At 49.5% G+C, this 20,448-nt stretch overlaps 1 protein-coding gene across 1 annotated transcript in view; it reads left to right on the top strand.

Annotated features, from left to right (window-relative positions):
• The window catches only part of DLG5 (discs large MAGUK scaffold protein 5), a 108,221-nt gene that overhangs the window by 60,886 nt on the left and 26,887 nt on the right, over positions 1-20,448 (top strand). The window contains 9 exon segments of the mRNA XM_006180045.2: positions 6,105-6,203; positions 6,205-6,365; positions 7,938-8,250; positions 13,151-13,335; positions 14,771-14,896; positions 17,311-17,443; positions 17,896-18,023; positions 18,672-18,847; positions 19,195-19,298. Coding sequence (XP_006180107.2) covers positions 6,105-6,203; positions 6,205-6,365; positions 7,938-8,250; positions 13,151-13,335; positions 14,771-14,896; positions 17,311-17,443; positions 17,896-18,023; positions 18,672-18,847; positions 19,195-19,298 — 1,425 coding nt within the window.

Below are 20,448 nucleotides of genomic sequence, written 5' to 3'. Positions count from 1 at the left end.
TTGATTGTAGTGGTCAGTGAGTTTCCCCAGTTCTGCTGGGCTGGCCCGGTGCCCCTTAGTGAGAGGAGGCCCGCTGCCCGGGTAGGAGTGAAGGATGCATTTCTGAGCTGCCAGGCCACCTGCTCTCCCTGGCCGGGGCCTTTGCACCTTCACCAGGTCCGGGGTAGGTGCCAGACTGTGAAAAGCCCGGGTCTTGGGTCGGCCAGCAGCCGAGGAAGCCAGGGGACACGGGGGCGGCCACAGGTTTCCTCCCCGCAGGCCCTGAGGGCAAAGGTTGAGCTCGCTGGACAAGGCTGGTTTTGTTGCCTGGTTCCTCCCACGCCTTGTTCACTTGAAGAGGCCCTTGCCGGGTAAATGGTGCTGTTTGACTTGCATGTTTGCTTGAGGGATTTGTGGACTCCCCAGCCCTCTGCATGATTTATCTCAGAGGAAATGAGGCAGCCAGGGAAGGGAGGGTGCCGCCGGCCTGGGTCCTGGGACCGCTCCCTTCTGAGAGCCGCAGACAGGTGGTTTTTCTTGTGTGTCTGCATGCGGATCTGTGTGGGGAGGGTCAGGGCATGGCATTTCCATCTCCAGGGCATCTCAGTCAGAATGCGCCATCTGCACTCTTCTGGGTTGTGTTAGAAATGTCCAGCGATCTGGGGCTGAGACAGCCACACCTCGGTGGGGGAGCAGCGCGAAGGACATTCGTGCATCTTCCTTCTTAGCATACCCACTACAATAATTTATATTCTTTGGTTAAAAAAGAAGAAAACTTTAACAGTAAAGTCACCCACCCCCACCTTTGCCCCGGTGTCCTCCCTGGAGATGACTAACCTCCCTGAACCACCTGGGATATATCCTTGTGGACATTTTCTATGTCATACTTAATGTACATTTTTGTTTTTATTTTCTGCCACCTGCATTTTTAAAATCCTATAATATGTCATTGATCCCTTTATATTTTCTGTAAATTTGGACCATCCAACAGTATACTTCATGGTTTAGTTGTCAATAATATATTGATTGTATGTGTTGGGAATCTCGGTTGTCTAGTTTTTCCTGTTACAGATAATTTTCTGGTGGGTGCCCCTGCATAAGTCCTTATGTTCCTTCATGCATGGTTTTCTGAAGTTTGCTTCTTAGAGGTGAAATTTCTGAGTTCAAAGCAATGCTTTTCTTTTTTCATAGGTTCTTCCAATTCATTTGGGAAACTTAAGGCCTCTCTCTTCTTTCTGGCCCTATCCCTTGTCTTTAAATACACTTTTTCTTTCCCTGGTGATTCATGAAAGTTGACTTTTTTTCCCAGATACCCCAGGAGAGGAATTTCTGAGTCTGCGAAGGGCATGCATCACAGAGAAGCCCGGACTGCTTCTGACCAGCGTGGAGCAGAGATAGGAGGGAGCAGAGATAGGAGGGAGCAGCTCAGGCTGTGCGTCTTGCTGTGCGGGTGCAACCAGACCCTGGCTTGTGCCTCCCCTGGGCCCCTCCCGTAACCTCCTCACAGGCCGGAGGGGAGCTGTCTAACGACTGCTGCCTGCCTGAGCTGAGAAGTGTATCACCTTTCTTGTTCCAGAATTCTGGGCCAAATTTAAATATTCTGTCTCTCAGACTTCTATTAGCCTTAGCTGGGAAGTGAAACATTTGACTGTTAGTGTGTGTGTGCATGGTTGTCTACTAGAATATCATCTTCTAACTACCAGGAGGGAAAACTCTAGACTGAGAGAATAGTTGTTCAAGTCCTCTGCAGTTAACTGTGGCCATGGTTTTCCCAAGTTTCTTCAGAGGCTTTGATTACATCAGCACAGGCATGACCCTGGGCCCTGCTTGCTTGTAGAGAAGAGAAGAGGCATGTCTGGGGGTCCGTGAGCCTCTTGGAATATCCGGGTGCCGTCCTGTGGGGAAGGGATTATTCTTCGTGACTCCAGGGCTAGGATGAGAAGTCAGGAGTTGAGGAGGATGGATTTCAGCTCATAATAAGCAAGGCCTTCTCACACAGAGAGTTTTCGCCTTTGGAATGGGCAGAGCCTCGGCCGAGACAGCACAGGGTATCAGCCTGATTTCTCCAAGGTCCCTTCGGATCCCAGGCGCTACTTTGTTATCAGGGCTGGATTGAGCATCAGAAAGGATCCCTGGGTCTGTTCTGGGATTTTCTCTGACCCTTTCTTACCGGGAAATTGTGACCCATCCTGGCAGTGGTTTTACTCTGTCCTGAGTTGTCCCTGGATGGTCGCACAGGCCTCAATCCAAGCTCCTCACCACTGGGGCATTTTGGGGACTGTTTCCCACTGAAGAGGGGCCAAGCCATGGTGTTGACCCCAGATTCTGTTGTGGATGGGTGAAGGTAGGCTTTGCTAGGCCAGTGCCCAGAATGAGGTTTTTATTTGTATCAAGGTCACCTTTGAAATTTTTTTTTTTTAAAGTGCGGCAATATTTATGTATTATTTGTTAAATTTTTTTAAAAATTTAGGTATAATTAACATATAACTGCACTGGTTTCAGGTGTATGACACGATTTGTTATTTGTTTATATTGTGAAATGATCACCACAGTAAGTCTAGTTAAAAGTCATCAACTTAAATAGTTACCAAAAATTTTTGTTTCTTTATTTGAAAACTAGTTTATTAACGGAGCTTGGAACAATTGTGGGAGAGGGCATTTGGATGGACTGCCTGGGGCTGCCACCTTGTGGAAACTCTGGGAATGGCAACAGTTCCTTTGTTGTGCAGTAAAGCACTGGGCTCTTGGAGCCGTGGGATTCTCACCTGGCTTGGGGATGTTTCGAGAATAAAACATTTGGAGTGATTTTTAATTGGAATGTTTGAGGTACTGACCACAAGTCAGGGCAGTTTGGTCTAGAAGCTGGATCCTTTCCAGATGTGGGTAGAAGGCACTGATTGACCAAGAAGTCAGGAGAGCTCTCCACTGGCTCTGTGTGTCCTGGGCATGTGTGGGCATGTCCTTGTGGGATGCCCTTTTCCCCTCTCAGTGGTGGGCACTGCGTCAGCAGATGTCCTTGGTGTCCTCCAGTCCTTATTGTCTGCACCTGGACAAATTCAGGTGTCTTCAATTTGTCCTGCACTTGTGGGCTCAGTTCTCATTTGTCTAGTGATTTATGGAAAAGAATAATGTTGTATCTCCATCTCACATCATGCACAAAATATATTCCAAATAGTTTAAAGATTTAGATGTAGAAAGTAAAACTGGTGCTTTTAAGAAGAACTAATGAGAGAGTATCTTCATGATTTCAAGATAAGGAAAGAACCTCTTAAAACAACCAAAGCACAAACCATAGGAAATAATTGAACAATTTATACCATATTAATATGTGAAACTTTAGTATAACAAAGGACACTGTGAAGAAAATTTAAAAGCCACATATTGGGAAAAGATATTTGTAATCAATATAATTGGGAAAGAATTAGTACCTGGAGTTAAAAAATAAGTCCTATAGAAAGAAAGGAAGAAAGAGGAAAAAAGAGACAGGTGGGGTAGGAAGAAGGGAGGGAAGGAAAATCAAAGGATATGGACAGGCAGTTCATAGAAGAGGAAATGTGCATAGTCAGTAAACATAAGGAGAGTTGCTCATCTATTAATCGGGAAAGCAAATTTAAAAAAAGAAAAAGATCTTTTTATCCATGAGATTGGCAATACTTATTAAAAAAGATCTGTTTCACTGTAGCCAGGGGGTGGAAACAACTCAGGTGTCCTTTGACAAATTAATGGATAAACAAAATGCAGTCCATACATACAATGGAGTACTATTCATCTTTAAAAAGGAAGGAAATTCTGAAACATACTGTAACCTGAATGGATCTTGAGGACATAATGCAAAATGAAATGTCAGTCACAAAAAGATGACTCCTGGGGGAGGGTATAGCTCAGTGGTAGAATGCATGGTTAGCATGCACAAGGTCCTGGGTTCAATCCCCAGTAATGCCACTTAAGAAAGAAAGAAAAATCTAATTACCTGTCCCTACCAAAAAATAAAAAATAAATGAAAGTTTTAAAAATGACTACTGTATGATTCCATTTATATGCGGTACCTCTAGAGTAGTCAGATTCATAGACAAAGTAGAGGGTGGTTGCCAGGGGCTGGGGGGATGGAGAACAGGGAATTGTTTAATGGGGACAGGGTTTCAGTTTTGCAAGATGAAAAAGTTATGGAGGTTGGTTGCACAACGATGGGGATATATGTAATAGTACTGTAATGTATGCTTGAGAGGCTAAAGATGGTTAAGACAGCTTTATGTTGTGTGTATTTTACCACAATTAAAAAAGGAAAGAAAACCCTGAAATCTCAGTGAGGGTGTCTTAATGACAGTAACTCTCAGGACTCCTGTCCATAGCTGGTGGGATACAATTGGGATAACGTCCTTGGAGAGCAGTTTGATGTTGTCCAGTCCCCAGTGGTCCCTAGTCCTAGGGGCTAATGTGTTAGAGGAATGGACTCACTTTCCTTGTCTGAGATTCTGAGTTTTGAATCCGCTCTTTCTTGTATTTATTGAGGGCTAACCAACCACCTCCAAAGGAAATATTCAGTAGTCTCAGGTTCTGGTTCTCTGGGCTACAAAGATTTTCTGATAACTCAGGGTCTTTGCTGGATGAGCCAGGTAATTCCTGGGCTGTTGGAGCTGGAACAGTTAAGCAAGCTTTTTTGGTTTGGTTCTATCACTCGAAAAATAAAGAAGCATACCCAGAGGTACAGAGGGACCCACCCAAGGGCTCAGATCCCCTGAGGTGCTTAACAGAAACCAGTAGGTCCTGACAACCTCTTAACTCATTTGTTTTGTATTCTGCAGAACAGCATCTGAAAGAACGTTAGTACTTGTAACTCAGTAGAAAGCTGTCTTGTTTACAGCCCTCCCATGATTACCATCTCAATCAGGATATGGTCTTTGCTGTGAGCCTTGAAGCTCTGCCCACTTCTCTGGCCTTTTTATAAACCCGCTCCTCATTGTTCACTGGGCTCCAGTTACCCCACCCTGCCCTTATGTTTGTGTCTAGCATGTGGCTGGTGATTCCTGCCTCGGGGCCTTTGCATTTGCTCACCCTTCTGCCAGATGTGCTCTTGGCTGCTGCTTTTCATTTGTACCAAAGCTGAGACGTCACCTTAGAGAAGCCTCCTACTCTGTCATTCAGAAGTCTATCTCCAGCTCGTTATCCTGTTTTATCTTATTTTCTTGACAGCCCTTATTACTCTCTCTAGTTATTTTATTTGGGTGTGTGTGTGTGTGTGTGTGTGTGTGTGTGTGTGTGTGTTGTATCATCCCATCAGGAAAAGAGATCCACAGGCCACAGTCATTGTGTCTGTCCAGCATCACCAGTACCTGACACAGAACTAAACCGTATTAGGTACTTATTTTGGGGGCCCTCAACATCACCCCAAGCTTTGGTGATTTACTAGAAGGACTCACAAAACTCAGCATATAATCATACGTGTGGCTAAAATTTATTTCAGCAAAAGGACACAAAGCAAAGTCAAAGGGAAGAGGTGCATGGGGTGAAGTCCGCAGGAAACCAGGTGCCAGGTTCCAAGAGTCCTCCCACTGTGGAGTCACACAGGACATGCTTAATTCCCCCAGCACGGAACTGTGACAACACGTGAGAAGTGTTGCCAGGGAGGCAGGCCCACGAGATGCTCCCTGCCTGGGGTTTTTACTGGGGGCTGGCCACGTAAGTACGCCCTGCATAGCATGTTCTGAAATTCCAGACTCCCAGAGGAAAGCAGGTATTCGGTCTAAGACACACTGTTCGTCCTGTCCAGGCACGGGGAGCTCCTCCTGTCACTTGGGGGTAGTTTTGTATCACTGTAGGGAGCTGTTTACCATTCATGTTCCCAGACACCAGCCAAGGGTCAGCTTGCAAGCAGGCCTTTCTAAGGATAGACATCTCAGGCCTGCAATGGTAACTCTTTTCTGCACACTACTTAAGAAACATGTGTAAACAAATGAATCAACTCAGAATGACTGCAGGGCCTGTGGCATCAGACTTTGCAACTCCTGATGGCCAGAGGGTGTGACCTCCCCTTTCTTGTCAACAGTCCTTCCCCGGGACAGACGGAGGTGAGTTTGTCCTTCCTCCTGCCCTCAGACCCTTAGTAAGCATGACTCTCTCATCCCCAGGTGTTGAAGCACAACGGGTCGTCAGAAATTCTCAACAAGCTATACGATACAGCCATGGACAAGCTGGAGGTGGTTAAGAAGGACTATGATGCCCTACGGAAAGAGGTACAGTGAGAAGGTCGCCATCCACAACTCGGACCTGAGCCGCCTGGAGCAGCTGGAGGAGGAGAACCAGCGTCTGCTGAAGCAGACGGAGATGCTGACCCAGCAGAGGGACACGGCCATCCAGCTGCAGCACCAGTGTGCCCTCTCCCTGAGGAGGTAGGGCCAGGCCTCAGAGGGAGGGAGGGAGGGAGGGACCAGAGCTGGCCTGTCTCGGAGATCTGCCAGAGGGCCAGGTGGAACTTCTCTGCTGGGGGCCACTCTGCTTTGTGGGCTCCCAGCCACTTCCTAGGGGTCAAAACAGTACAAATAGTTGAGCTTTTTTCAATCAAAGATGACTTATCTCCAGGAAACTTTTTCTTAACACTCAGTATGTCTTGGGAATTCTTCTCCTTTCTCCTTTCTGAATGATTCTGGTATGTTCTGACCATCCTATTTCTGAGGTTCCCCCCACGAGCCTCTCCTCTCTGTGTCAGTCACCCACCTAGCAAATAGGAAACTTAATTGTCCGAGGCATTGTTTCTTCTAAAATTTCACTTTTTATTAAGGTAGATAATCTGCAGGGATGTGACCTCTGCCCTCAGTGTTTTTTAAGGTGCATTCCTGCAGGATACCTTTCTTCAGGGTGTTGATCAGGTTTATATGAAAAGTGTTCTCTGGCTATAAAAAGGTTTGAGAATTGCCAGATTGCACACAAACTGGTATCTGCACTGCAGGACTTCTCAGAACCTTTACTCTGGTGCTGTGCCCTAGACTCTGCTGAGAGGGGACAAGATACAGTGTTTGCCAAACACCAGTCATCAGAGAGCACAGGTCCCCCCCCCCCATTTTTCAGATTTATTAGGTAAAATTGGTACAGTTTGACTGCACATATACAGTATATTGCATGTAAATACATACATACAAGGTACTACACATATTTTTCAAAATTTACGTATATGTATTGTTCATTGTCTCTAAGAACAGTTTAGAGCTTTTGCTTTTTAAACTTACATAGTTATCAAAGGAATAAAGTCAACCACAGAACAAGAATCAACAGAATGTAGTAATCCAATCATGGACAGTCAAATGTGCTTACACGTATTCAAGAGATCGATCATCTAAGTTATAAATAATAAGTAGTTCATTTGTGTCCTTTTTTAAAAATTCCACGTATAAGTGGTATCATATGGCATTTTTCTTTCTCTTTCTGGTGAGAGCACACTTTTTGAAAATACAGCTCTTTGCTAAGGAATCCACATTCAGAAATGCTGCTCTGATTTGCAGGGCTGCCTGCATGGAAGGTGCTTCCCAGCCTGGAAGGACCGAGCTGTGCTGTCATGCTAATCTGGTGACTCTGGGCCAGTCACCTGTGTCTCAAGGCCTTATCATCTGTATCTGTAAAATGAGCTGGCCAGACTCAACAATCATTCAGGCCACTTTTATCTTTCACGGTCTGTGATTCTACTGTTGTTTTGTTTTTATTTTTAAAGATAATGTCGCTTGACCATGAAAGAAACAGCCCTGTTATTTCTAGTAGAGCAGAGGGCATGAAGTCCTCAGTGCAGCTTCTGGTGTTTGTGAAAGGCTGAGAAAAATTCCAGGTCCAGGGCACTGGGTACTGCATGACTTTTCTCTCTCGGGGCTGTGGAGAGTGACCTCACTTGAAACTTCATGCTTGACTGTCCAGCACGGTGGAGCTGACCGGGCAGGTCCCCACCCCACCACATCCTGGCTGTCCTTCCTCCCCAGGTTCGAGGCCATCCACCACGAGCTGAACAAGGCCACAGCCCAGAACAAGGACCTGCAGTGGGAGATGGAGCTGCTGCAGTCAGAGCTGACGGAGCTGAGGACCACGCAGGCAAAGACTGCCAAGGAGTCAGAGAAGTACAAGGAGGAGCGGGACGCGGTGTACAGTGAGTACAAGCTCATCATGAGTGAGCGCGACCAGGTCATCTCCGAGCTGGACAAGCTGCAGACCGAGGTGGAGCTGGCCGAGTCGAAGCTCAAGAGCAGCACGTCTGAGAAGAAGGCGGCCAGCGAGGAGATGGAGGCGCTGCGACAGGTAGGAAAGTTGGGAGGAGGAGGGGCCACGCTGCACACGGTGTCTGCGCGAGCAGCTGCCTCTCGCCCTAGGCCTGCTGCTGGCTGGGTGATCAGACACTGCCTGGGGACCTGCTGAACTCACATTCAGTGCCCAGCTCTAGGCGGGAGGCAGCGGAGGTCCAGCTGTGGTCTTGGGCGTCCGGGGCTGGCAGCATAGGAGAAAGGCCGGATGACATGCACAGACACTCTTACCCACACTTGTGGTGATGCGATGGTGGATCAGCCTCATGCTGGAAGTCAGCAGACCAGCCAAGGACTTGCTCATTAAGAAACAAGATGCCAAGACTAAGTTCCCAATGCCATAGATACCTTTGGCCTTGTGAGTGCAGAAAACCACATACAGTGTTCCTTTCCTCCAGCATCAGAGGAGTCTGCTTTCTAAAGGGGTGGTCTGGACTGCTGCTGGGAAGATGTTCTACTAGGCTGAGCCCAAGGTCCTTCTCAAGCCTTGCTCCTTGGGAGTGGGGGTGCCTCCAGCATCAAAGGGAGAGGGGCTCATTAGGAATGGACTTGAGCCCCCAGCTTGTGGAGTCTCTGCGTCTCTCCTCCCTGGCCAGCTAGGCCTCATCACTGACTCTCCTCACCCTCAAGACCAGGAGGGCCCTGCTGGGGCTCGGACAGGCTTGTGAGATTGCCTTCCCATCCTGTTGGTGGGTGTTGTGGCTCTGTTTAGAGCTGCTGAGCTTGATCATAGCGGACTTTTTCCCACTGGAGTAGTTCTCTATCCATACCTCTCCATTCTGCTTTTCTGTTCAGGTCACTTAGAATGAAGGCTTTAAAACTAGCCTGTGAGGAGGGAAAAGCAAAGGTGTTAAAGTTTGGGTGGCTTGGTAAGGGACAACAGTGTGCGTGGATGGCTGCAGCTAGAGCCCTCTGGACCAGACGGGAGGCAGAACTGATGCCCGACGGGTAGCCAGGGCCTCGTGAGTGTTTCCGAGGACAGTGATGTCCCCTCTTGCCCAGGCTGTGCTGGGAGAGTGGGCCTCCTCAGTCATGGGACCTTGTACCTCTCCTGGCTCTCATGGCCTCAGTTTCCACTTCTACAAAATGGGAATGATGATAGCATCTGCTTCACAGGGTGGTTGTGATGATCAAATGACCTAGTATTGGAAACACACTTAGACTGTGTCTGCATAAAGTGGGAATGGTTTGAGTCTTTCCTTTATGATGAAGATTATCCTTATGCCCACCTGAGTCTTACTACCCTGTTAGGGTTAGGGTGAGTCATACGAAATTGTTTTTATAGGCAAAAGTGGGCCAAATCATGGCAGTTTCATACAAAGAAAAAGTAAGACTTCTCCAGACCATCAAGGTGAAAGCCACTGTGAAAAGGAGTATTTACTTTGATGCCATTTCTAAAAGACTACGATGAAGAAATTTTTAATAAGCAAAGATAATGTGTTAAAACTTTAATTGTCCAGGAGAAACCATCACCTCATTTTCACATTCTAGTATCTGAGAGCTTAATTGTTGGGGAAAATGTTGACATCAAATAAGGGAAGCAAAATAATGAGGAAGAAAACATTGAAAATTACTGAGTTCGTCAATAAACGAGAAAGTCAAGGACAATGTGTTAAACCTGTAGGAGGTGAGCCTGTGATAGGTCAGCAGCCACTGGGGACATGGAGCTGAGAGGGGTTAACCGAGCTCTTTGCAGGACTGTGGCAGCACAGAGAGGAAGGAGACCCCCGACGTGCCCACGCTGCTGGCATCTGGTGGCGTCGCCCCTCCCAGCACTCGTGCGTGCCCTTCAGCCTGGAGCCCAGTTCCCAGGCCTTTGCAGGGGGGCATTGGCTGCGTGTCAGGTCTGCCTGTCAGCTGAGGCAGGAATCTCTTCTGGGCATCGATCCCAGTCAGCAGCCGGGAGAGGAGAGCCCCCCCACGTGCAGCTTCCAGAACTGAAACCCTCAACTCCTCTGAGTTTGTCTGGCTTCTTGGACAAGACCACGCTCCCACCGGCCAGAGGAGGCCAGGGGTGTGGCCTGGGCCACCCTAGCTCTGGGTGAGAGGGTCTATAAGACCCCAGTCCTGTCCAGCAGCCGCCTCTTGGGGGTCAGCTGAGGTGGGCCTTCCAGCCACTAATGTCATGACTCCTTTTCTTCCTGACACTTGTGCCTTCCTGCACTCTCCTCCCTTCTCTCTGCAACTCCCTCTTCATTTACTCTTTTCCTTTCCCCGCTGCCTTCCCCTCTACCCCCTTCTCCAGAGGGGGTTGTGCAAAGAGAGGGCGGGCAGGGGCCTGTCAGGGTCTTTGCCTCCCTTTGGACATCAGATCAGCTCTACCTCCTCCCCTGCTTCCTGCCTCTCAGAGTAGGCATGTCCCTGGGACTTCCCTCACCAGGGCTGATGTCCAGTCTCTGGCCATGGACTTGACTAGGTCCAGTGAAGGATCGCTGGCTCCCTGAGGACAGAGGAACCGTCTGGGGCAGTAGTCCTTGCCACAGGGAAGCTGTGGGGCGCTATGCCCTGATAGGTCCTTCCAGATACAGGGTCACTTTGCAAGACAGCCCCTCTGACGGAGCAGCTCTCCCACTGAAAGGCCAGTTTGGTCACTTGGTCTGGCAGTGGTTTTCTGCTGCCCTTGAATGTGCTTTCTTCAACATTTAGTCTCCATAAACTGAGCTCAAAAGACAGTGAAGGAGCAGTATAGGACTGCGGAAGTACTGTGGGAGGTAGAGGACAGACAGAGGGACAGGAGAGGAAGTACTAGGGAAGGTAGGGGCCAGAAAGAAGGACAGGAAGGTAAGTACGGGGGTGTGTGTGTGTGTGTGTGTGTGTGTGTGTGTGTGTAGAGGACAGACAGAGGATGGGTGAGGAAGTACCGGGGGAGGGAGAGGACAGAGAGGGACGGGAGAGGAAGTACTGGCAGAGGTAGGGAACAGAGGGATGGGAGGGGAAGAACCAGGGGAGGTAGCGGACAAACAAAGGGACAGAGAGGAAGTACTGGGGGTGGGTACAGGATAGAGCGAGGGAAGGGAGATGAAGTAGCGGGAGGGGGTAGAGGACAAAGGGACAGGAGAGGAAGTACTGGGGGAGGTAGGGGACAGACAGAGGGATGGGAGATGAAGTACCAGGAGGGGGTATAGAACAGACAGAAGGACGGGAGGGGAAGTACTGGGGGAGGTAGAGGACAGAGTGAGGGAAGGAAGGTGAAGTACCAGGAGGGGGTAGAGGACAGAGGGACGGGAGAGGAAGTACTGGGGGAGGGAGAGAACAGAGAGAGGGACGGGAGATGAAGTACCAGGAGGGGGTAGAGTACAGAAGACGGGAGAGGAAGTACTGGGGGAAGTAGGGGAGAGAGGGACAGGGGATGAAGTACTGGGGAGGTAGAGGATGAGCTAGGAACAGCAGAGGAAGTACTGGGGGAGGTAGGGGACAGACAAAAGGATGGAAGAGGAAGTACTGGGGGAGGTAGAGGACAGAGTGAGGGAAGGGAGACGAAGTACCAGGAGGGGGTAGAGGACAGAGGGACAGGAGAGGAAGTACTGGGGGAGGGAGAGAACAGAGAGAGGGACGGGAGCGGAAGTACTGGGGTTAGTAGAGGATGTATCAAGGGATGGCAGAGGAAGTCTGGGGAAGGTAGAGGAGAGACCAAGGGACTGGAGAAGAAGTTCTGGTTGAGGTAGAGGACAGACAGCGGGACAGAATGGGAAGTATTGGGGGAGGTAGAGGACTGAGAGAGGGATGGGAAAGGAAGTACCAGTGGAGGTAGAGAACAGACAGAGGGATGGGAGAGGAAGTATCAGGAGAGGTAGAGGATGAGCAAGGGACGGAAGAGAAAGTATTAGTGGAGGTACGGGACAGACAGCGGGACAGGAGGTGATGAACCGGGTGAGGTAGGGGACAGAGTGATGGGGGAAGTAGCAGACAGAGGGACAGGAGAGGAAGTACCTGGGAAGGTAGGGGGTAGACCAATGGACAGGAGGGGATGTACCAGGGAGGTAGAGGACAGACAGAGGGATGGGGGAGGAAGTACCAGGAAGGTAGAGGACAGACAGGGATGGGAGAGGATGTACTGGGCAAGGTAGAGGACAGACAGGGATGGGAGAGGATGTACTGGGCAAGGTAGAGTACAGACAGAGGGATAGTAGGGGAGGTACCGGGGTCAGTGGAGGACACTCAGCTTTGTTATTTGTCACTTCCTCTTTGTTTTCTGAGGATCATACGTACACAGCAGGAGCTTTGTGTGCAAGTGCTTCAGAGAGTTTGATTTGAAAATTTGAGGAGCAGATATTGCTTTAGGGAGGGATCCAGTTACAGATCCTCCAGATTTTAGCTTTTTAAACCAACTGAGATACATAGGACTTTATCAGCAAACATCCTGGTGTATTTTCTGCTTTAGAAATAACTTAGTTTGCGTAAGTGTAAAAACTATATTGCCGACATTGAGGGCAGGGAATCATCATGACCAGAGCTTGCGCCTTCTGCTGCAATGGGGCCTCCTGTCATCATGTTTTGTCACGAGAGGAATTAGAGGCATGTGGTGGACTCTCTGCAACTTATACACCTCTAGTGGCCAGGTGGGGCTGGGACAAGCCCTCCCTGGAGGCAGCCCACCTGGGCCCTGAGATTGTGGAAGAAGAGGGGCTTGGCTTCAGGTCCTGGCTCTCTAGGGACTTGAGAGCTTAGTGGATGCTAACTTAGCATCACTAGGGGTCTGAGTAGTGGCTGTGGGGCATGTGGTCATTGGGGTGCAGGTGTAGCAGGGATGTGTCAGCATGGGCCCTGGCTAGGGTCCCAGTGTTTCTCTCCATCCAGCTCCCAAGAGTCCAGCCCCAGCTCCTGCCCCAGTTGGAGGGCACTTCTGGGCCAGAACACTTAGTCACCTCCCCCCACCCCTTGCCTCTTACCCCCACCAGATCAAAGACACTGTGACAATGGATGCTGGGAGAGCCAACAAGGAGGCCGAGATCCTTCGAAAGCAGTGCAAGGCTCTGTGCCAGGAGCTGAAGGAAGCCCTCCAGGAGGCAGACGTGGCCAAATGCCGGCGGGACTGGGCCTTCCAGGAACGGGACAAGATCGTGGCGGAGCGGGACAGTATCCGGTACGGGGTACACTGGGGCCAGCCTGGGCTCTGGCCTCCCTGTGACACTTTGGGTCTGTGGGAGGGTCGGATTCATTGCCGCATGTGTCTAGGTGAGGTGGGAGTGACCTGTGTTGTCCCTTCTCACCCTGGGCGATGCCTCATCTCATAGTGAAAGTTGTAGAATTTTCCATTATTCTTGACTTCTCACTTTCCTTCACCCTGGATGTCTGAGCATGTGCTGTGTTCACAGCATTGACCCCTGTGAAGTGGCACGAGGCCAGGCCCTTTTCTTAGGGGGCTTCTGATGAAACGGACCTTGCACAAATGCATTCTTTCAGCCAGTATTCATTGGGTGCCTACTGCGTGCCAGGATCTTAGGTCCATGAGCAAGGAGACTCTGGGAAAGAAACAGCCTCTGAGGTTCCCGGGTGTGTGTGACGCCTGTGAGGGGCTGGCTTTGTGGGGGCTGCGGGCAGGTTTGTCAGACCAGGCAGTGGGGGAAGGGAGTCCATAAACAGTGAATTCCAGGCCCACAGTCCTAGCTGCATGGGGGCCCTCCAGGCCTGGGGGAATGGATAGGGAGGTCTCCCTAGAAAGCATGGCATTTGAACTAGAATTTAAGCTCTAGTAGCATTTTTCTAGGTGGAGAAAGATGGTGGTGGTGGTGGTGATGGTGATGAGAGAGGACTTGGTAATTAAGTTTCTGAAAAACCGCTTGTGGCCATTTAGAGAGATGAATTTCCACCTGGGCTGATCAGGACATGAAGGTTCAGGTTGGGAGGGTACTTGGGGCCGTGGAGAATGGGGACAGCCCTTAGGGTCCATCCAGTGACAGGATGCAATTCTGGAGGTGATACAATTCTGGAGGTGATGCAAAGCAAACTCCCCTGCTGCCAAGTCACCTGCCCGCACCTCCTCTCTGAATGGCGGAGCTGATCTGGGGGTCCCAGAGGCCAACTCGAGAGTTGTTAAGTCTGCTCTTATAGAGCTGTGTACTGGAGAGATGCTTTGAGGTATGATCTTTGAGTGGGGGGCTCAGTCTAGTTGTGAGGTGGGGGGCAAGTCTAGAAAAGCCTGCATGTGGGAGTTAGGAGGCGTGTGGTCAGAGCTGGAGCTCAGGGGCTTACCTTGTGGGTTGGGGGCGGGAATGTGGTTATTAACTCCGGGCACATTGAGGGTGAAACTGTGGGACGAGCACTGGACATTGAGAATTGGATGCTCGTTGCCTGGTAATCACGGGGGTGTCTCCTGTCCCAGATCCTCAGTGTCTCCTCTGTCCCTGTGTGGGGTTGTCCTCAGTGGTCTTTCCTCCAGACTTTCAAGCACTTCTATGCATCTGGGGCGAGGGAGGCGCCTGGGGTGTTTAGGATCGTGTGCTGCAGGCCCCACTGCAAGCCATGAGTCCTCTGTCCCCTGCCCCTCACAGTGACCTTGCCATCTGCCCTCTCTGCAGGACGCTCTGCGACAACCTGAGGCGGGAGCGGGACCGGGCGGTGAGCGAGCTGGCCGAGGCCCTGCGCAGCCTGGACGATACTCGCAAACAGAAGAATGACGTCAGCCGGGAGCTTAAGGAGCTCAAGTATGCTGGGTGGGCACCTGCTGGCGTGGGTGCCTGCTGAGGCGAGCTTGCACCTGGGAACACGGTGCCCCCTCTACCATCAGGACAAGGCAGCCCCGTGTGCTGGCCTGGCCGTCTGTCTCTGTCTTACTCTGTCAGTCTGTAGAATGGGTCCAAGTGCTGCCTCCGTGCTGAGAGTCATTAGAAATCCTTAGACCAGCACAGCAGTTGGCAGTGACCCTTTGGTGAGTGTGTGAGGGTGGGGGGCACCATGTACAAAGGCACGTAGGAAGAAGGTCCCTGCCCCAGGCAGTCCACTGGGGGACAGGCAAGCATGTGTTGTCCTTTCATTCCCTCCCTCCCTCCCTCATTCATTCACTCGCCAACTTAAGATTTGCTCAGTACGTGCTCTATATGGGTCAGGCTCTGTGAGAGGCAAGGCCAACCAGTACCTTGGCCTGTGGGGCTGACAGCACGCGGACAGACCAAAGGCAGAGCCATTAGAGAGACAAGCACGTGAACGAACCAAATGATGGCAGACTGTGCTGCAGCGTTTTTAAAGGCGGTTGTGTCTACCACTCAGCAATCCATCCTGCCTGTACTGTTTGGTGTGTCAGACAGCCTCCCCTCAGTTACGGCACTGTTCCCAGGGATGTCACTTAAGACTTGGTGGCCCTTAGTAGGATATTGAAAGTACAGAGATCAAAGCTTAAAAAGAGAGATTGGCAGATCCCAGCAGCTGTCACTGCAGTCCAGAACCAGACTCTGGTTGAAAAGCAGTGGCTCTTTGTTTGTGAAACTTCTTGAACTGATAGGATGGTGAGAAGCTTATGAGCGTGCAAGCCTTGCACACTCGAGTGACACCTTTCAGAAGTGGGTGATGACTTCCCTTTCTCCCATTGAATGGCACCTCCTGGCATGAGATAGGCAGCTTCATTTACTACATAAAACCCCAGAAGCCCTGGGGCCTGAGCGCTCTAAAGAAAATCCCAGGGGTTAAGAGGCAAAGGGACAGACTCTCTCCAGGGACTCACCTTGAGTCTAGCAAGTGATAGAATCAAATTAAGGTAAAGAGCTTTGGGGGCTTGAGTGTGGGAAGAAGTTTTGCTCTTTGAGCTGGAGTTGTCTGGAACTCCTAAGAAACATCAAGTTCCATTTGTTTGTTGGCTCAGCACATTTGTATTTGCATCTCCTCTGTGCTAAATTCACTAACCAATGGGACGCAGGCGAGGGAGTGCTTGCCACTGCCCAGGAAGCCTCGGTCTGCAGAAGGAGCAGACATGAGAGGTGAGAGGTGAGGCACGTGCAGGGAGCATGAAATGCAGAGCTGCTCCTCTGCTGGGGAGGAAGGCTTTGGAGAAGGCTTCCCGCAGGCTGAGTGAGCGCACGGCCCAGGCAGAGGTGTGGACCTGGGAGCACGTCCATGTGAGCGGGAAACAAGAGTGGTCATGAGTGTGCCAGGAATCCACCGGGCTGTTCTGATGAATTGGAAAGGTCATCTGGGCCCAGGTTTTAGGAATAAGGATGTTAATGGGTGATATTACAAGGTTTCTGAGTCTTCATTCATTCTCTTCACTTGGTCTTTCTGAGAGCTAAAGTTTTTTATTTTGAGCAGATCCGATTTACTGACTTAAAAAAATTTTTTTTTTACTTTTAATGAACTGTGCTGTGTCTAAGAACCTTTAACCCAGTCCTAGGTCTTAAACGATTTTCTTGTATACTTTCCTTCAAGAAGCTTTACAGTTTTGTTTCACATTTACGCCTGTGATAGATCTTGAGTTAATTTTTGTGTTAGGTATGGGGTTTGGGTTGAGAGTTGTTGCCACGATGTCCACTTCCTCCCGCATTATTATTTGAAGACGGTTGCAAACTGCCTTTCCTCTATTAAATGACTTCTGCACCTTTTGTGCTTTGTGGAGCTGTTTCTAGGTCCTCTGTTCTGATCCACTGATTCATGAGTCTGCCTTCCTGGCAATTCCACACAAGTCTTGACTACTGTACCTATATAATAAGTCTGGAAATCAAGCAGAGTGATTCTCCCACTTTATTCTTCATTTTCAAAATGGATTTAGCCATTCTAATTCCGTTGCCTTTCCATGATTTTAGAATAGTTTTATCTCCATCTACAGAGAGTCTTTCTGGCATTTCTATAGGGATTGCATTAAACTCTTAGATAAACTTGGGGTAAATTTGAGTCTTTAAAAAAAAAAACAGAAAAAAACTATGACAGTTGTAACTGATTATACTTTAATAAAAAAAAAAAAAACTATGAAAATCCAGTGATATCCAAGAAGCCTTGACGTAACCCTCAGATTTATTAGGAAGTTGGTATGAAGTACGAGGGGGAGGGGGGTGGTCCACTCGTTTCTGAGTATGACCTGAGTGAGATGCTTAGCCTCCCAGAGGGCTGTCGCCATGGTTCTCTCTGTTTGCAGGGAGCAGATGGAATCCCAGCTGGAAAAGGAGGCCCGGTTCCGGCAGCTGATGGCCCACAGCTCCCATGACTCGGCCATTGACACAGACTCCATGGAGTGGGAAACGGAAGTTGTAGAGTTTGAAAGGGAGACGGTAAACTGCCTTCATGTCTTTTCTCCCCAGCTCTCCTCAACATGAGGACTTTGAATGGGAGAGTGAGAGGGTGGACCTCTTACAGTGCCCCCCAGTTTCATGGCTGCTAGTTTGGGGGTCAGCTCTTCCTCCCAGGGTGTGGATGCATGTTTTCCCTGCCCTTATCCAAGCTGGGTGGTAGCAGCTTGGTCTCCTGTGTCACGCAGGAATGCTGGTGGTGCGTGGAAAGCAGAGGGAGAGCAGAGGGTTGGGGGCAGCGCTGGCAGGGCTGTGTGTCTGCAGTGGTGGAAAGAAGCAGACTGCAGCAGCTGAGAGGTTTCATCCTGGGGACCGAGGGCCCTGTCAGGGTGAAGGGACAGTCCCTGAGTCAGAGTGAGTGGCTTGGGGATACAAGAGCCAAATGTTTCTCATCACTGTTGTAAAGTGAGCTACTGTTCCTGCTGTTTTAACAGGAGGATATTGACTTGAAGGCACTTGGGTTCGATATGGCAGAAGGTGTGAATGAGCCTTGTTTGCCAGGGGACTGTGGCATATTTGTCACTAAAGTGGACAAAGGAAGCATTGCTGACGGCCGTTTACGGTAAGCATAGAGGAGGCCCGGGCTCTGGAGGGAAGGTGGCAGTTTCCCTCTGACGTAATTCAGGGGACCTGGAGAGCCAGGTGGCAGTGAAATGAATGCATCCTGGAGTGTTAGGGGCTCACAGATGCTGTCTGGGGCCTGTAGACTCCACTGCTAAAATTATTCTTAAAGGACACTCTGACTCAAAATCGCTTCTGAATCTGATCTTTCTCTCTTCACTGGGTGCCACCCTTTGCTCCTCTGTGTAGGGAGAGGCTCAGGCAGTATGTGTAAGAGCCCAGAATGTGCATTGCCTGCTCATTCCATGAAATAGTAGTGATAATAATTAGCACCTACATAGCACTTGTTATTAGCTAAGTTTAAGTACTTCATGTAATTCATTCTTTAAGCTTTACAATCCAGTGAGGTAGGTGCTGCTTTTGCCCCCATTTCACAGGTGAGGACCTTGAGGCTCAGAGGGGCTAGGTCACACTGCTAGTAAGTGGTAGAGCTAGGATTTGAGCTCACTCTCCTGGAAGAGGAAGTCTTCCTGAATGTGTTTGTGAGACACCTGCTTTCTGGTGCTCGGCTTCCTGAATGGGAGCAGCGGGGGCCTGCCCCCTGGTCCCCAGGCCTCGCAGGCAGTGACCTGGCCGTGCGCCTCCTCAGGGTCAATGACTGGCTGCTGAGAATCAACGACGTGGACCTCATCAACAAGGACAAGAAGCAGGCCCTCAAGGCGCTCCTCAACGGGGAGGGGGCCATCAACATGGTCGTGCGTCGGAGGAAGTCCCTGGGTGGGAAGGTGGTCACTCCGCTGCACATCAACCTGAGTGGGCAGAAAGGTAAGGGCCCCTGCAGGTGGGCAGAGCACCACTTTTTTGTGCAGAGAGCATGCGTGTGTTTTCAGGTGCACCCTGTTCCCAGAGTGAGGCGCTGATGCGGTTTCAGTGTAGCCCGTGAGCTTCCCGGCAGGGGCCATCTGGGTCCTGGCCCTTGCTGGTCTCTGTCTGATTGACCAGACCAGACATGACTGAGCCCCTGGGTGGTCTGGCCTGGGCGGGATGCTGGGATGGACAGGTGGCAGTCTGCCAGCATCCTTTTTAAAAGTTTATATCACAAAGATGAGGTGAGACAACCAGAGGGCCGTGTGACCTGCGCGGGGGCTAACCGAGGACTCTCTGGTTTGCAGACAGTGGCATCAGCCTGGAGAATGGAGTGTATGCTGCCGCTGTGGTGCCTGGAAGCCCGGCTGCCAAAGAGGGCTCCCTCGCCGTGGGAGACAGGATTGTGGCCGTAAGTCTCTGGAACTCTCCCTCCACTTCTAGACTCCCTGTCTCCCAGGTTTCACCCCAGCGGCAACTTAACAATTGATTGTGGTTTTTTCCCTAAAACGCTCAAAATGTATTATCTCCCGACTTTTTTTTTTTTTTTTTTTTAAACTTTGGTGGGACCGTAATATGCTCTGCTGCTCTGTCCTCTTTTCAGTTTTTCACTTCGGGCTCTGAGGTTCTTCCAGACTCACATCTTTAGATTTGCCCGAGTCGTTTCAGTAACTGCGTGTTCTTTAATGGCTGCTGCGCCAGCCCTCTGGTGGGCAGTGCAGGCATTTTTGCTTTTTAAAAAGAGCTGCGTGGCCTCTGCTACATCCCTCCATGGGGACCCCCAGGAGTGTATTCCGGGATAGAGTCCTGGCTGGGGGAATTGCTGGGTCAGAGGGCACAAGCATTTAATGCGTGATGTGGCCTCCCCGCCTGTACCCCAAGGAAGTCATGACCTTTTCAATCCGACCTGCAGTGTTTGGAGGAGCTCATTACTTCACATCTTTGCCAGTGTTTTTCAGATTTTGAGGGGAGTTACAGTTTAAAAACAATATGGCCATTATGAAAAAGATGTGAGAAAGTATATAAAGAAAAGCAAAACCAACCAAATTCTTCTACCCCTCCAAGATGATCACGCTGCATATATATTTTTAACTTTTGATTTGGAAATAATTACAGATACCATTATAATTCAGTTATAATATTAAGTAAATAATATTAAAAAAATAAAGTGGCAGAGATAGTACAGGGAGCCCCTGTGTACCCGTCACCCAGTTTCCCCTAATGGTTACATCTTACCGTAACTATTTTTTTTTAACATTTTTTTATTGATTTATAATCATTTTACAATGTTGTGTCAAATTCCAGTGTTCAGCACAATTTTTCAGTCATACATGGACATATACACACTCATTGTCACTTTTTTTTCTCTGTGAGCTACCATAACATTTTGTGTATATTTCCCTGTGCTATACAGTATAATCTTGTTTATCTATTCTACAATTTTGAAATCCCAGTCTATCCCTTCCCACCCTCTGCCCTCCTGGCAACCACAAGTCTGTATTCTCTGTCTATGAGTCTTTTTCTGTCCTGTATTTACACTTTGTTTTTGTTTGTTTTTGTTT

Source organism: Camelus ferus, chromosome 11 (assembly GCF_009834535.1).
Source record: "Camelus ferus isolate YT-003-E chromosome 11, BCGSAC_Cfer_1.0, whole genome shotgun sequence".
Taxonomy (NCBI): domain Eukaryota; kingdom Metazoa; phylum Chordata; class Mammalia; order Artiodactyla; family Camelidae; genus Camelus; species Camelus ferus.
Note: the sequence above shows the minus strand (reverse complement) of the source record. Positions and strands in the feature narration are given on the sequence as shown.